Consider the following 16290-nt stretch of genomic DNA (forward strand, 5'->3'; position numbering starts at 1 on the left):
AGAGGGTTGTACATTCAACTTTAAGAGATTGTATGTTTCCGTTTACTTCAAATTTCAGTTTCGGCTAGTTATTTTAAAAAGAGAAACATGTTACAGATTAAATTTGGCTGGATGTCACTGCAGTTAAAAATCCAGTATTAAAAATTTGATATATTTTTTTTAATCCATCTTGGTATAAACCTGCCCAACCCATCCATTCCAGTCTCAGTAACGAATGCCAGGTAACAATACATATTCAAGATTAAGGCTGCAGTTCCTTTCCTGGGACTAAGGCCCAAATAATAAATCAGGAATTATTTCTGAGGAGATCTAAAGATTGCTTCCTAAATGTCTTCCTGTTGACTTGGCCCTGTATGTTCAAACTTTTCCTTTTCATCACTGCCACACACAAGTTGACATTTCCACTTAGCTATTCACCAGAACCAAGATTTGTGCTACCACTATCTCTCAGGAGCTTCAGAGGCAGGTTTTATAACACAGCTTGAGCAACTCCTTCTCCAGGTCCTGCTGTAATTTCTAGGCTTGATTATGGCACAAACAGAAGTGCTCACTACCTTTCACCTTGCTGGTAGGCTGATCTTAAGGAGGTAGGCTGGTCTCTTTTAGGAGCAGCTAATATGTAGCCGCTGGAAAGCAGATGGTGCAGGCCCAGTTTATCATAGGAGAACTCTAAGAAATATTAAACACATCAGGTCTGAATAACATACATGGACTGTGGCTTGCCAGATACTTGGTAAGCCTCCCTGTTTTTGTAATCTCAGGCAGGTACCAAAAACAAGATGTCTGTACAGTCACATAATCACATAATTAAACCTTAAAGTATCTATAGGCTAGCCTAGCCTATATAGCTTTCAAAGGTATTCTTTTCAGGACTAACATTAATCTATACCTACAAAACCAACATAGGTGATGTTTAGACTAGAATTTGCATTTTATTACACTTTCGTTTTGTTCAAATATAAGTTCTAAATATTTCCCATTCATAGCACATTCCCTCTCTTTCCACTGAAGACCTGCGTTTCCCCAGACCTGTTTAGTTTAACTATAGTTCTGTACTTTCTTCCATTCATATTTAGATTAAATATGCCAAACATACATCTAGAAAGCAGACATCTATGTAATTGTGGAGTAGCCAACCTTAGCTTCTTCCAGAACAAAACATTCTGAAAGAAATTATGACTCCCAATTGTCTGTTAACCTCAGTAGTGATGAGCACCTACAGGAAAGAAACAGTGTGGTTTGTGTATTCTCAGCTCTTCTATGACCTACCACTTTTCCTCTCTACCACTCATGTCACCCCTCAAGTTGCCTTTTCCGACCTGAGCCATCTCAAAAGTCATGCTGGGAGAAAGCAAGCCAAGGCTTCTCTCTCACTCACTAACTGTATATGGAATGGCAAATGCAAGTGGGTAGCTGTGTTGGTCTGAAGCAATAGAACAACGTTTGAGTCCATTGGCACCTTTTAAGACCAATGAAGTTTAATTCTGAGTATAAGCTTCTGTGTGCACATGAGAGCTTATACCCAGAATTAAACTTTGTTGGCCTTAAAGGTGCCACTGGACTGAAATGGTATTGTATATGGAATGGTATGCCTAATTTTTTTACTGTAGCATTTCACATTGAAAGTGAGAATCCATATGACCAAATGTTACTCTATGTGCACAAAGAAAAAACACCTGCACATAGAAAAACAAGACTAAAATCTGCCCTAGCAAAAGGCTATGTGCAAACAACATTTTTCTTGTATGAAGCACTCAATCAAGTGCATTCCCATATTGCAATGTGAAACAGTACAACCCAGAAATAGGTTACTATGCAATATGTAATTTATGAAAACCAGACCATTAGTATAGTACATGAGATGCTGAATAATCAAAATAAAGTAAAGCAAAGATAATTCCCAGGAAACTGGATGACAGACACAGCTAACAACACACTATCGATGATACTCTTGAAGATGCAGGGCTATGAAGAAGGAAAAAATTAGTACTTCTGGTGCAGCAGGCAGAGCAGGGAGTCAACCATCTTTCTTATAGAAGGTGGAAAGTTTAAATTACAGCAGCACCACATAACTACAAGAGATCCCCTGCTTTGGACATATCAGGGTAAGCATTATATTTCCTCTTCTCCATCCACTGTCCCAACATTTGATCCAGAAATCTCAGCCAACAGATACTTGCATCAGCATTTTCCAGCTCAGGACTACCTGCACAACTATAAGTTGCTGAAGTGGATCTGCTGGTCTCACCTTTAAGCTTTAATACAGGGGTCCACAATGTGGTACCCACGGGTGCCCCAGGGCCTTCCAACTGTTTTTAAAAAGTACACAGGGTCAGGTGGGGCTTCTGATTGGCCACTGCAGATCTGTATGTTCATTTAAAAGGTGAACTGTTAAACAGATCTTCTGCCTGAAATGTTTAAGCATTGCTATTACAGTTATGCATAACCTCACTTCCTAACGTTTTGTGGTTAGCTCCACCTCCTGCAGCAGCCATTTTATGGCTGGGTCAGTCTCCTGCGGCAGCCATTCTGTGGTTGAACCCACCACCCTGTGTCAGAACTCCAAAGGTGCCTGGCAAGCTCAAAAAAGGTGGTGGACCCCTGCTTTGGTGTATGTCAGTTCTGATAAATCCCTGTCAATTTTAGTACCATGGCAGGGGGAGTATTTGGCTAGCAAAATGTATTTATGCAACACTGTATCTGCCCAAACTACTGGATCTAATTTATTCCTGTGATCCAGGAATCAATCTGAGATCTTAGATCTAAACCACTTCTTAAACCGGACCCACAAAGCCTAGAAGGCTAAATTAAGAGACTAGAAATTCAGCTGATCCTCAGGAAGAGCACCTAGGACAGCAAGCTACTGAAACGAAGGATGAACATCGTTTTCCTTCCTTTTAGTTACGTAAAGATGTGGCCTCAAGCCTCCAAGATTGCTTTTGCTTTACAGTCAGGTCTAACCTGATTTCTGACATACCCTGGCTTTATAACTTTGGCATCAGCATTATATCTAACAAGAGGGGGACCCCCGATACTCGCGGGGGGGAGAAGAGCTCCGTCTCCTCCATCCCCCCCACTCGATCTCCCCGAGGCGGCGGCGGCGAGGCCGCTCCTCCCCCCCGGCTCCGAGGCGGTGGAGGCGAGTCCGGTTCCCCCCCCCCGCCCGGCTCCGACCCGGCCGGGCTCTGCGGCGATGGCAAGGCCGGTCCTCCACCCCTGGCCGGCTCCGAGGCGGCGGCGGCGGAGGCGAGTCCCGTTTCCTGCGCATGCGCAGGGGACGCTCTGTCACCTTCAGGGGGGTTTAAACATCCCCCCGAATTTTTTTCAACTTTTAGTATTTTTGTGCACACGTGGGGACTGCCCCACGTGTGCACACACCTCTCCCTGCCCCCCAGCTGCCCCCGGAGCGCGGATTTAGATATCCGCACTCACGGGGGCAACTTCGCTATTAGTATAAGGATTGTACAACCTACAAACATGCAGATATAATGAGCGCTACTCACAGGTAAGCAAAATGAAGAGGCAGATCTCTACGCACCAGAGAAAATCTCCAACTATGCAGGAAAATGACTTCCTTCCACCCCCTTTAACACTAAACACCATGCAAAGTATGGAAAGTGAAGACTGCACATGCCTATTACACTGCCACTTGCCAGGGCAAAGTGTTGCTCATTACACTTGCTTCCTCAGTTCTTTTTCAGCCCAGTGAAAACAAATCTCCCTCACACAGTCAAGCTTCACTAAAGCTGTTCAGCAGAGCTCCCTCCACTATCAACTTTTCTGTGACTCTGTGTGGCATCTGTCTGGCTCCTCAGCTCTTCTCTTGATGAAGGAAAAATATTGATGAATCTATTTCACACTGCTTAAGCAGGTGTGGAAGAAATTCATACTCCTGCCTTTAACCCCTCAAAGCCTGCAGTAGACTGTTACAGGAGAGATTAAGAAGTAATCCACTACCACCTTCAACCCCAAGAAATCTGTAGTGAGGAGATTAGTTTTTGCAGGAATTCTCAGGGCAATGGACAGAAGGTGGGAAGCAATTCAAAACAGTTAACAAAGCTACTAACTTTCCCTCCTTCTCCACAAACCACTGGGCTTTACTTGCAGCCATTTTTGGGGGGAGTCTATTTAAGACAATTTTATTTTATGTTTAAGACAATTTTATTTTATATATAAGACAAACAAAGAATAAACAAACATATATACAACAAAAAGGGGATCTCCCGTTTACAACATTATTTTGTCTGCTAAATTACCTCATACATTAACAAGTTGTATTTTTCAGTTTTTTCCACCTTGTATTTTAAAATATACCTTTGTTTATAGCTAAAAAAAGAGTTGTAGTTCATATTTCCTTGTACTTCGGTTGTATGTCCATTTTATTTATTTGTTGGTTTCTTCCAGCTATTTGTAAAACTTTAACCATGTATTCTCAAAGTTTTCTTCATTTTGTTCTTTCAAAATTAAAGTTAGTTTGTCCATCTCTGCAGTTTTAAATATTTTATTCATAATTTCTTCTTTTGAAGGTAAATCATTTTCCTCCAGTATTTGGCATATAATATTCTTGCAGCTGTGACTACTTGTATAATAAGATAAGAATCTTGCTTTTTACAATTTTCTGGCCATATAATCAATAAAAACAACTCTGCTACATAAGGTATATTACATTTTAACATATTTTGTAACAATTCATGAATCCAAGACCAATATTTTTTAACTATCACACGTCCACCACATATGAAAAAGGGAACCAACATTTTTGACACTTCCAACAATCATTTGGCAGCTCAGGATAAAACTTTGCTAATTTGTATGGAATGATATATCATCTATAAAACATTTTATAAATATTTTCTTTAAATGAAACGGCTTTAGTAATCTTTACATTTTTTCCCCATACCTGTAACCATTGGTCTAAATCAATATTATGACCCAAATTTTGCGCCCATTGGACCACACAGATTTTTTTACTTTTTACCTTGGGTTTTGTTTTCTAACATTATTACATATAATTTTAAAATCAATTTCTCATCAGTATGTAACAATATCTTGTCTATTTCTGTTATTTTTGAATAAAAACCTATTTGTTTATCTTTGGCATATCTTAAGAACATAAGAACATAAGAGACGCCAAAGGCCCATCCAGTCCAACACTCTGTCACACAGTGGCCAAAAATACCAGGTGCCATCAGGAGGTCCACCAGTGGGGCCAGGACATTAGAAGCCCTCCCACTGTTGACCCCCCCCCAAGCACCAAGAAGACAGAGCATCACTTGCCCCAGAGCCCCTATCTATACCTTGTGGCTAATAGCCACTGATGGACCTCTGCTCCATATGCTTATCTAATTCCCTTTTGAAGCCATCCATGCTTGTAGCCACCACAACTTCCTGTGGCAGTGAATTCCATGTGTTAATCACTCTTTGGGTGAAGAATAACCCGACCACTCAGCAATTTCATTGAGTGCCGATGGGTTCTTGTATTGTGAGAAAGGGAGAAAAGTATCTCTTTCTCTACCTGCTCTATCCCATGCATAAAAAAAAATACCCGCGCCGCCGCAAGGACGGCGCGGTGTGTGAACACTAAATCGCGCGAGTGAAGCGGAAGACAGAGGGACCGTCTGACCACCTCCAAGCGATATAGAATGTCCCGGATATAAGAACTGCGGGACAACTAGCGCGGTAAGAGTCTATCCCATGCATAATCTTATAAACCTCAATCATGTCACCGCTCAGTCGTCGTTTCTCCAAGCTAAAGAGCCCTAAGAGCTTTAACCTTTCCTCATAGGGAAAGTGTTCCAACCCTTTTATCATTCGAGTTGCCCTTTTCTGTACTTTTTCCAAAGCTATAATATCCTTTTTAAGGTGTGGTGCCCAGAACTGCACACAGTATTCCAAATGAGGTCTCACCATTGATTTATATAGGGGCATTATTATATTGGCTGATCTGTTTTCAATACCCTTCCTAATAATCCCCAGCATAGCATTGGCCTTCTTTATTGCAGTCACACACTGTCTCGACACTTTCAGTGAGTTATCCACTACAACTCCAAGATCTCTCTCTTGATCAGTCTCTGCCAGTTCAGACCCCATCAATGTGTATTTATATTTAGGATTTTTGGCTCCAATGTGCATCACCTTGCACTTGGCCACATTGAACCCCATTTGCCATGTTGACGCCCACTCGCCCATCCTTGACAGATCCCCTTGGAGTGCCTCACAATCCTCACTGGTTTTCACCACCCTGAACAACTTTGTATCATCCGCAAATTTAGCCACTTCACTGCTTACTCCCATCTCCAAATCATTAATGAACAAGTTAAAAAGCAGTGGACCAAGTACTGATCCCTGCGGTACCCCACTGCTTACCACCCTCCACTGAGAAAATTGCCCACCTACACTCACTCTCTGTTTTCTATGAACTAGCCAGTTTTTGATCCATAAAAGGACTTGTCCTTCTATCCCATGATTTTTGAGCTTACTTAGGAGCCTTTGATGAGGAACTTTATCAAAAGCTTTCTGGAAGTCAAGGTAAATAATATCTATTGGATCCCCCTTGTCCACATGTTTGTTCACCCCCTCAAAGAACACTAACAGGTTAGTGAGACAAGATCTTCCCTTACAGAAACCGTGCTGAGTCTGCCTCAATAGGTTTTGTTCATCTATGTGCCTACTAATTCTTTCCTTAATAATGGTTTCCACCAATTTACCCGGTATCGACGTCAGACTGACTGGCCTGTAATTTCCCGGATCTCCTCTGGAACCCTTTTTAAAGATGGGAGTGACATTAGCTACCTTCCAATCCTCAGGAATGGAGGCAGATTTTAAGGAAAGATTACATATCTTTGTCAGGAGATCTACAAGTTCACATTTGAGTTCTTTCAGAACTCTCGGATGTATGCCATCTGGGCCTGGTGATTTTTCAGTTTTTAAGTTGTCTATCAGTTTTAGGACCTCCTCTCTCATCACCTCAATCTGACTCAGGTCTTCCAACACCCCTCCTGAAATCAGTGGTTCTGGAGTGGGCAAGCACTTCTCATCTTCCACAGTGAAGACGGAGGCAAAAAATGCATTTAGCTTCTCAGCCATTTCCCTATCATCCTTCAATACTCCTTTTACCCCTTGGTCGTCCAAGGGCCCCACTGCCTCCCTGGCTGGTTTCCTGTTTCTAATGTATTTGAAGAAAGTTTTATTGTTGGTTTTTACGTTTTTTGCTATATGCTCCTCATATTCCCTTTTTGCCTGCCTGACCTCAGACTTGCATTTTATTTGCCATAGCCTGTGTTCCGTTTTATCAGCCTCACTGTGACTAGCTTTCCACTGCTTAAAGGAATTCTTTTTACTTTTTACAGCCTCCATTACTCTGTTTGTTAACCATGCAGGCTTTTTCCTATACCTGTTTGTGCCTTTCCTAACCTGCGGAATATATATTTTTTGAGCTTCTAGGATCGTAGTTTTAAATAGATCCCAAGCTTCCCCAATTGTTTTGACCCTTTCTACTTTTCCTTTCAGTTTCCTCCCCACGTGTCCCCTCATATCAGAGAAATTACCCCTTTTAAAGTTAAAAATGGTTGTGTGAGTCTTTTTGGCCAATTCTCTATTTGTACAAATGATGAACTCAACAACATTATGATCACTGTTTCCAAGCGGTGCAATCACTTTTACATCTCTCACCAGGTCTTGAGTGTTACTTAGGACCAAATCAAGGATCGCCTCTCCCCTGGTAGGTTCCGTGACCATCTGCTCCATAGCCACTCCCTTGGTAGGTTCCGTGACCACCTGCTCCATAGCACAGTCACTTAAGAGTCTAGAAACTCAATCTGTTTTTCTCCTCTATCTTTTGATCTGGTGGGCAATAACAAACTCCCAGTGTTAAGTTTCCTTTTGGCCCCCCTATTTCAACCCATAGAACTTCCAGAAGCGAATCCAATTCACTTAGCCTCTCAATCTTTCTAGACTTTATACCCTCTCTGACATACAGAGCTACCCCACCTCCAACCCTTCCCCCCCTATCCTTCCGATATAATATATAACCGGGAATCACTGTGTCCCACTGATTTTCCTCATCCCACCAAGTTTCAGAAATACCCACAATGTCTATTTTTCCCTCCGACACCAAGCACTCCAACTCCCCGATTTTACCTCGGACACTTCTAGCATTTGTATAGAAACAGCTGTAATTTCCCTTACAAGTTAAGCCTGCATCCTTCCTCTTGCTATCTCGAGTCGTTGTCCGGCAGTCCATGTCACCAGCCCCACCAACATAAGTTGGATTCTTGTGTTTTGAGGTTTTGTATTGGTTTTAGTTCATTTTTGTTATCCAACAGATCTTCATATCTTAACAGTACATTTTTTTGAAATAAATTTAGGTTCGTGAACGCTTCTAAAGGTGAAACCCATTTTGGTATAAAAAAGTCTTTTAACTTCTTCCCATACATTCAATAAGGATCTCCTGATAAAATGTTGTTTAAAATATTTATGAGTATTGGCTTTTCCATAGCAAATAAACGCATGCCATCCCAATAATAATTCATGTCCTTCTAACGTTAATAATCTGGTATTTTCTACTGTAATCCATTCTTTTAACCACATCAGTGATGATGTTCCATAACATAAAAGCCAATCTGGTAATGTAAATCCAGCTCTTTCTTTTGCATCTTGTAATGCCTTCAATTTTATTCTTGGTTTCTTGTTTTGCCATATAAATTGTATCATCAATTTATCAAGTTCTTTAAAATATTTTTGTTTTTGAAGTACTGGAATTTTTTGGAATAAGAAAATCTTTACTGTAGCTATTCTTCCCATCAGGGATATTTGTAAGTTTTCCCATTTTTCCTTCTTAATGTCCAGTATGAGTTCCAAGTAATTGTCCTTCAGAAGGAAGTGCATCTGTTTGTTATATTTATTCCTAATTATTTCACTTTTTTTGACTTCCAAAGCTGATATTTCTTGTAACTGTTGAATCTGCAATTTAGTTATATTTTTCGTTAACATCTTTGTTTTGTTGAAATTAATTTTCAGTCCTGCCACCTTATCATATTCCTGCAAGGTTTTTAATAGCTGCGTAATAGAGTCCAATGAGTTTTCTAAAATAAATACCAGGTCACCCGCAAATGCTTGCAATTTATATTCTCCTCTTATTTTAAGACCCTTAACATAGGTATCTTCTCTAATCATGCCATTCAGTATTTCAAGCACAAATATAAATAATAATGGTGAAAGTGGGCATGCTTGCCTAGTTCCTTTTTGTATCTCAGTAGTTTGTGATAAATCTCCATTGACAAGGACCTTTGATTGTTGTTTTGTATAGATTGTTTTAACAATTGCAAAAAAATCTTTGCCACATTGTGAAATTAATAATTTTTCCAACATAGAACTCCAGGTGACATTACCAAAAGCTTTTTCAGCATCTAGGAAAATCAAGGCCATCTGTTTTTCAGGATGTACTTCAAAATATTCAATTACATTTAATATAGTCCTTACATTATTTCTAAGTTGTCTTTTTGGTAGGAAGCCTGCTTGATCTTGATGTTATTTGTGTCAATAATCTTTTCAGTCTTGCAGCCAAAATAAGAGACATAAATTTTATAATAGCGAAATCGGTCTGTAGTTTTTGATTTCTTTCTCATCTGTATTTTGTACTTGCAGCCACTTCTGCATAATCACTCCTTAACTCTTTTCAGCCTCTGATTTATCAACACACTTGGTGAGTTAGAGACTGAAGTGTGCCAAAAAAGAAGAACATGGATTTTCTCTCTTTCTTCTCAGGAGAAAATAAACAGCATGGGTTCCCCCACCCGTCCCCTCAAAGGACAGCAAAATGGAGAATCAAACTACCTGTGGTGTCAGGATTAGGAGCATGCGCTCCCCCCAATAGGTATTTTTCCGGTTTGGGTATACTGAACCCGAAAAATATTATTTCCCGATATTCTGAAATCCCAACATCAGTATCATATTGGGATTCAGGAAATAATTGGGACTGCTGAATGTTTCAGCTCCTTGGACACCTTCTTCAGGCTGCAAGTGAACTCGCTGCTTGGAGAGGGTGCTTGAAGGGATCACAATCCTTTTGGATGCCTGCAGGAGAAAGCGAGCCCTAGGAGCTGCTATGCCGTGCGGAGCCCTTTAACTTCAGCTATCCAGTGACCCCGAAAAATCCCAATGTTTTGGGCTTGCCCATTTTAGATAGTTGGTAAAATACAGAGCTCTATATTCAGTTGACAAAAATATGTTGTTGTTTTTTTGACTCAGTATTACCGAATGCACACCCCTACTCGGGAGGCTCCCCAGGGTTTTTAAAAACATTACAACACCAATAGGAGCCTTCCCTCCCTCAATTTGGTTCAGGGCTGTGCACAAGAGAAAGAGTTTCACACTTTCTACACATGCTGTTTTTCCAATGCAAATACACCCCCACTTCCTAGCTTGTATTCTTTCGCTTCAAGAAAAATACATGATCTGTTCATTCACCTCTGGCCACTTGGTTTCAAGGAAAGTTAACAGTGACACTGAGAATAATTCAAGATAATGGGCAAACACTTTGTCTTTGTAGACACAGACTGTCAATTCAGGATACAGGGGATTAGCAATATTTCAAACAATGAACAATATTTATTTGATCAGAAAAAAGACACATGAGTCTAGCAATCAGTTGCTTGGCTTAGACATCATAGAACTGCTCAAACATCTCCAACATTTTTTTATTTTCTTTAATTTGCTACATTATATTAACACATTTGCTACATTATATCACCTGGCATTGCTACAATAAAGTATATTTTTTAAATTTTCCTATTCCTTCCATGTGACCCATTCCAAATATTCCAATAATTCCATCTCTGTACTAAACATTTTACTATACTTACCGTATCCCATATCTGAAGTTTTATCTGTTTCCCCTCAATTGTTATCATCCGAGCACCGAATTCTACGCCTGAATAACAGAAACAAATGTTAGATTCAGCATAGTGATGAAAACTTATTTTAACTAAAAGCAAACCTCACCTGAACTTTGGCATAGCAAGAAGAAATTTATTGTACTTGCTTTCAGTCTGATTCAGTACATACAACAGCCTTACTGATTTTTTGTATATTATATTAGTCATGTTTTACTAATTGTTTCCTGTGCTCATATGCAAAACAAATCATGTGTTTAGACTTAAGTACAAAAAATGCCAAGTAATTCTACAAAATACTTATACGTTTACACTAAATATTAAACAATATTAAAAGTAGCTCCAACTAACTGCCCCCTCCTGTCAGCTTCTGAATGCATTAGGCCATAGGTGTTAATTTGTTACAAGGGCCGGATCTGACATAAATGTTGCTCTGTTGCCCAAGCCATGTGTGCCATAAAATGTAATGCCAGGTACCAGAGTAATAAATGTTATAAAGGACACAGGCAAACCTAATTAACAGTATTATTTTAAATCAAAATACAAACATGCTTAAAACATTAACACTGTTATACTGTAAGAATTTCCCTGATGCCCACCCTCCCACTTCCATCACTCCTTACGCATTAGTATTGGGACATAATGCAAAGCCTCTGTCATCTGGCAATACAGGAATTCAGTTGCTTGCAGGCCACATAAGAACCCTGGAAGGGCTGGTTCCAGTCTGTGGGCCGTATGTTTGACACCCCTGCATTAGACCATCAAAGGGAAGGCAGAAAGCAGCTAGGTACCCTCCACTGTGCCCAGATCTAGAATCTTCTCCCCTTGGAACATTTGCACTTTATGTCATTTGTATTTTTAAACTCTTGTGAGTCTCTCAGAGTTAGTTTTGGCTAAGAAGTAAAATAAAAATGCAAGAAAAATATAACAAAGGCCGCCAATACTTTAAGAAAAGCTTTAAAAAAAGTCACAAGCTGTTTAGTGCCTAAGAACATGCAAGAATGGTAGATATCATTGCATGTGACCTCATTATAGTAATTGGATGTTGTAATGATTTCATGTTTTGGTGTGTGTGTTTCTTTAAATGTTTAGTTTGACTGCAGTACTGTAAGAAAAGTGATAGAGGGAGACAAGTGTGATGTGATTGGCTGATGACTGAGAGTGTGGGAGGAGGGGTGTCTATGAGGAGAATTCATTTTTTGTTTAAACTTATCCCAGAAATCAAAATAGTCCTTCCTCAGGGCCACATAGTCCTCTGAAGTGCCCAGACCCTGGGTCATTCTATCAAAAGAGAGAGATTTGGAATTTTTTAATTCCTGGTGGCAGCAGAAATATACGAAGTTTATGTACACAGCGTGTGTTTTAAAGGTAAAACTGTCTCCCCAATAAGTGACATGACAGATGTCTTTAAACAATAATCATTTAGAACTAGAAGCACCTTACAACTCAGAGCTAACAATAACTGATATTAAGTATGCACGGAAGTCTGTTTCAGAAACTTGGCAATTCCAAACACAAGCTGGTATTTTGTATCCTTAAAGTTGGTATCATTATCTGTATTAATCAACACATTCTACCTGCACTTCTAACCAAAGATCTATATATCTAATAGCCAAGTTGGGGCCCCCCCCGTGCAGATATCTAAATCCGCACATCGGGGGCACCTGGAGGCCAGGGAGATTTTCCTGAACACTTGGAGTAGTCTCCAGATGTGCAGAAAAATCTAAAAAGTTGAAAAAAAATATACGGGGAATGTTTAAATCTCCCCAAAAGTACAAGAGCATTCCCTGCGCATGCGCAGAGAACGCCCTGGCAACTGTCTTGCTGTCGCTGCGGGGGGGGGAAGCCTTGGCGGGCTGGCGGCTGTGAGTCACTCAGGCCTCAACGCCACTGGTGCAGGGGGGAGGGGGGAGAAGGCTTGACGGACTTCAGGGCATCTTGCTGTTGCCACCGGCAGGAAGGGAGGCGGGAGAAAGCTTGGCGGGCTTCAGGGCTCCTTGCCGCCACCAGGGAGGGGGGTGGGAGAAGGCTTGGCAGGCTCCTTGCCGCCGGGGAGGGGGGCAGGAGAAGGCTTCGCAGGCTTCAGGGCTCCTCGCCGCCGCCACCAGGGAGGGGGGCAGGAGAAAGCTTGGTGGGCTTCAGGGCTCCTTGCCACTGCTGCTGCAGGGGGGGGAGAAGGCTTGGCAGGCCTCAGGCCTCGTCACTACCACCAAAGGGGGGAGGAGGGAGAAGACTTGGTGGGCCTCATGGGTCCGCCTGCTGGGCACACCTGCTGTCGCTTCCTTCTCCTGCAGAGCTCCTGCTCCTGGAGACTGGGAGCTGTGGGGAATACTTCCCCCCCGTGAGTATCCCGGGTCCCCCTTCTTGTCTTTACTAGTTTACAGACATTTCATCCCATGTAAACCCGAGTTATTTTACTCATAACCAATCAGATTACACTGTAAGTAATTCTGAGGCTAACCCAATCTCGTCAGCTAAGCAGGGATAGCCCTAGCTAGTATACGGATGGGAAACCTCCAAGAAATACCAGGAGCATGATGCAGAGGCAAGCAATAGCAAACTACCTCTGAATATCTCCTGCCTTAAAAACGCCCCAGGGTTACCATATGTCAGCTGTTATTCGACGGCACTTTCCATCACCACAGTTCTGAGCACCAGGGAGATGTGCCACTAAAACGTATAAATATATGGCTACAATCCATCACCAAACCCTGGCACATACTGTCACCCATCACCTCTTTTTCCTTCATCTTCTAACAAGGACTTACCTATAGTAAGGTCATGAACTGGCTGAAATCTCTTGTCTGTAAACTGCAGCAATAAACATGACTTTCCAACACCTGAAAAACAATTTTTAAAAAAATTTCAAGAATGCACACAGAAAAATAAAACATTATTTCAGAGAGTGGTTTTGTTAATGGTCATTTAGAATCATAACACAGAGAATCAAGTTTGAAAAAAATATTTTTCCATTCTGAAAGTCAGCAATACCTTTCAGGAATCAGAAAAGAATCAGAGAAATAACCTTATGGAACCTCCTAAAAGAGGCCGTATCAGGCTGGGCGCTGAAGCACCCTACACTGGTAGTCTTGGGTGACTTCAACGTCCATGCCGATGACACGGCTTCCAATCAGGCAACGGACCTAGTGTCGTCTTCCATGGCAGCGCTAGGACTCTCCCAACTTGTATCAACGCTGACGCACCGAGCCGGTCACACGCTCGATTTGGTCTTCGTGGCTGGGGTGACTGTGGTTGGACCACTATGCCCTGAAGGCCCGTCTGAATGTTCCACCCCAACCCTGTTTAGGCGGCAAGCAGATACTAGCTCGCCCACGGAGCCAAATGGACCCTGTGCAGCTTCAGATGGCTCTGCGGAATCCTAGGCCCTCTGGCGGCTCGTTGGATGATCTTGTGGAGGACTGGCATAGACGACTCTCCACAGCCATCGACAAGATCGCTCCCAGGCTCCCTCTCCGCACCCGCTCTAGGCTGGCGCCCTGGTATACCCAGGAGCTGCGGCTCGTGAAGTGAGAGCTGAGACGGCCAAAGAGACGGTGGCGCCATGCTCGCGACGAGGCTACAAGAGCATCTTATAGGACGTTTATGAGATCCTATGAGATGGCAGTCAAAGTCGCAAAGAGAGAATTCTATGCGGCTGTGATTGCCTCGGCGAGTTCTCGCCCAGCCCAATTCTTTAGGACGATTCGGTCTTTAATGACACTGCCACAGGGCAGACAAAATGTTAGGGAATTGGATACTGGCTGTGAGGCATTTGCGAGCTATTTCACAGATAAAGTCTTGGCGCTCCGCCGTGATCTCCCCACCACAGTTGAAACAGTGAGTGAACTTGAGGCCCCTTGCACGCTTTCAGTTCCGGGTTTGGATGGCTCTAGCCCACTCAGCCTCGAGAAAGTTGACAGATTGCTCGTATCAGTCCGCCCAACCACATGCAGCCTTGATCCGTGCCCCTCCTGGCTCGTTAAAGCAGGCCACAAGGGGTTTTAAGGTTCCCTAAGGGAGATTGTCAACATGTCCCTTTCTCTAGGGCAGTTCCCGAGGGCACTCAAGGAAGCGATGGTCTGTCCTCTCCTGAAAAAAACAACTCTAGACCCGGCTGAATTGGCCAACTACCGGCCAGTGTCCAATTTGCCATACTTGGGCAAACTTATAGAGGGCGGTGGTGATACAGCTACAGGACTTTCTGGATAACGCTTCTGCCTTAGACCCTTTCTAGTCCGGCTTTTGCCCAGGATATGGGACGGAGACTGCACTGGTCGCCTTGACTGACGACCTCCACTGAGTTTAAGATCTGACTAAGTATCCTCTGGATACCATCTCTAAAATGGAAAATCATCATTTGTACCCATCTTGAAGCACTTTATTTTGTATATATTGTAACTGTGTGTTTTATCTTGCTTTATATACCCGGCATGTATGCCTTGTTGTTAGCTGCCCTGAGTCTGCTTGGCGGGGAGGGCGGCCTATAAACTGAATGATGAATAAATATATAAATAAAATCCTTTACACACCATAACTAAAATCCTATCCCTCCAGTTCCTGTGTTTTTGCTTGACACTGGAAAGCTTCTGGGGCCTTGAACACTAAATATGACTCTTTATACAAAAGAAAATAGCCATTATACATAGACAAACTGGACTGAGTTATCTAGAAACTTAGTTCCACAATTATGGAATTTAAATGCATTCCTGCCAAATTAAGCAAAAAGTTGTCTATATTCAGAAGGCCTTGAACAATTGAAAATAAAGGCATTTCACTCAGAGTAGAATTTTGGACCTGACTTTCAGTATACTATAGAGTTGCTTTGCATGAGCACATTATTTGATTACTCCAGTGACAAAAGCATTGTACAGTGTAAACTCAATGGGCTAGAAAGGCTTGAGGTTGTCCTTTGGACGTTGCTAGCCTTGGAGAACCTGAGGTTTTAAAGGGGGAACAGGGGGCGCCTCCTCTTGGATGCACACCTTCACAGGTCAGCAAAGCTGAGAGCAATTCCCTAAGGAGTTTAGACTCTGTCTACGGGCTAAACTCCTGGCAGAGTCACTCAAGGTGGAATGATCACAGCTAAAACACAAAACTAAAATGCATCCACACCCTTCAGGGATCAACAGCCACATCAACATAATCAAATCAAATACCTTTAACGGTATATCAATAAAATACGTGGTATGATAAAATATGAGCAAGGAGGCATTACAGAGACAGCAAAATAATAATAAGAAAAAGAGATTGGATTTATACCCTGCCCTTCACTCGGAGTCTCAGAGTGGCTTACAAACTCCTTTCCCTTCCCCTCCCCACAACAGACACCCTGTGAGGTGGGTGGGGCTGAGAGAGCTGACAGAAACTGCTCTTTCAAGGACAGCTCTGACAGAACTAT

The 16290-nt window shown here is 42.1% G+C and overlaps 1 protein-coding gene across 1 annotated transcript in view; it reads right to left on the minus strand.

Moving 5' to 3' along the window:
• RAB2A (RAB2A, member RAS oncogene family) overlaps positions 1-14002 on the minus strand; it is a 58289-nt gene extending 44287 nt beyond the window's left edge. Inside the window, exons 1-3 of the mRNA XM_015412923.1 lie at positions 13972-14002; positions 13661-13732; positions 10863-10930 (exon numbers count right to left, since the gene is read on the minus strand). Of these exons, the coding sequence (XP_015268409.1) occupies positions 10863-10930; positions 13661-13732; positions 13972-14002 (171 nt within the window). The remainder of the gene's footprint in view (positions 1-10862; positions 10931-13660; positions 13733-13971) is intronic.
• Between the last annotated feature and the right edge of the window lie 2288 nt (positions 14003-16290).

Source organism: Gekko japonicus, unplaced genomic scaffold (genome assembly GCF_001447785.1).
Source record: "Gekko japonicus isolate JY-2015 unplaced genomic scaffold, Gekko_japonicus_V1.1 scaffold1608, whole genome shotgun sequence".
Lineage (NCBI taxonomy): Eukaryota > Metazoa > Chordata > Lepidosauria > Squamata > Gekkonidae > Gekko > Gekko japonicus.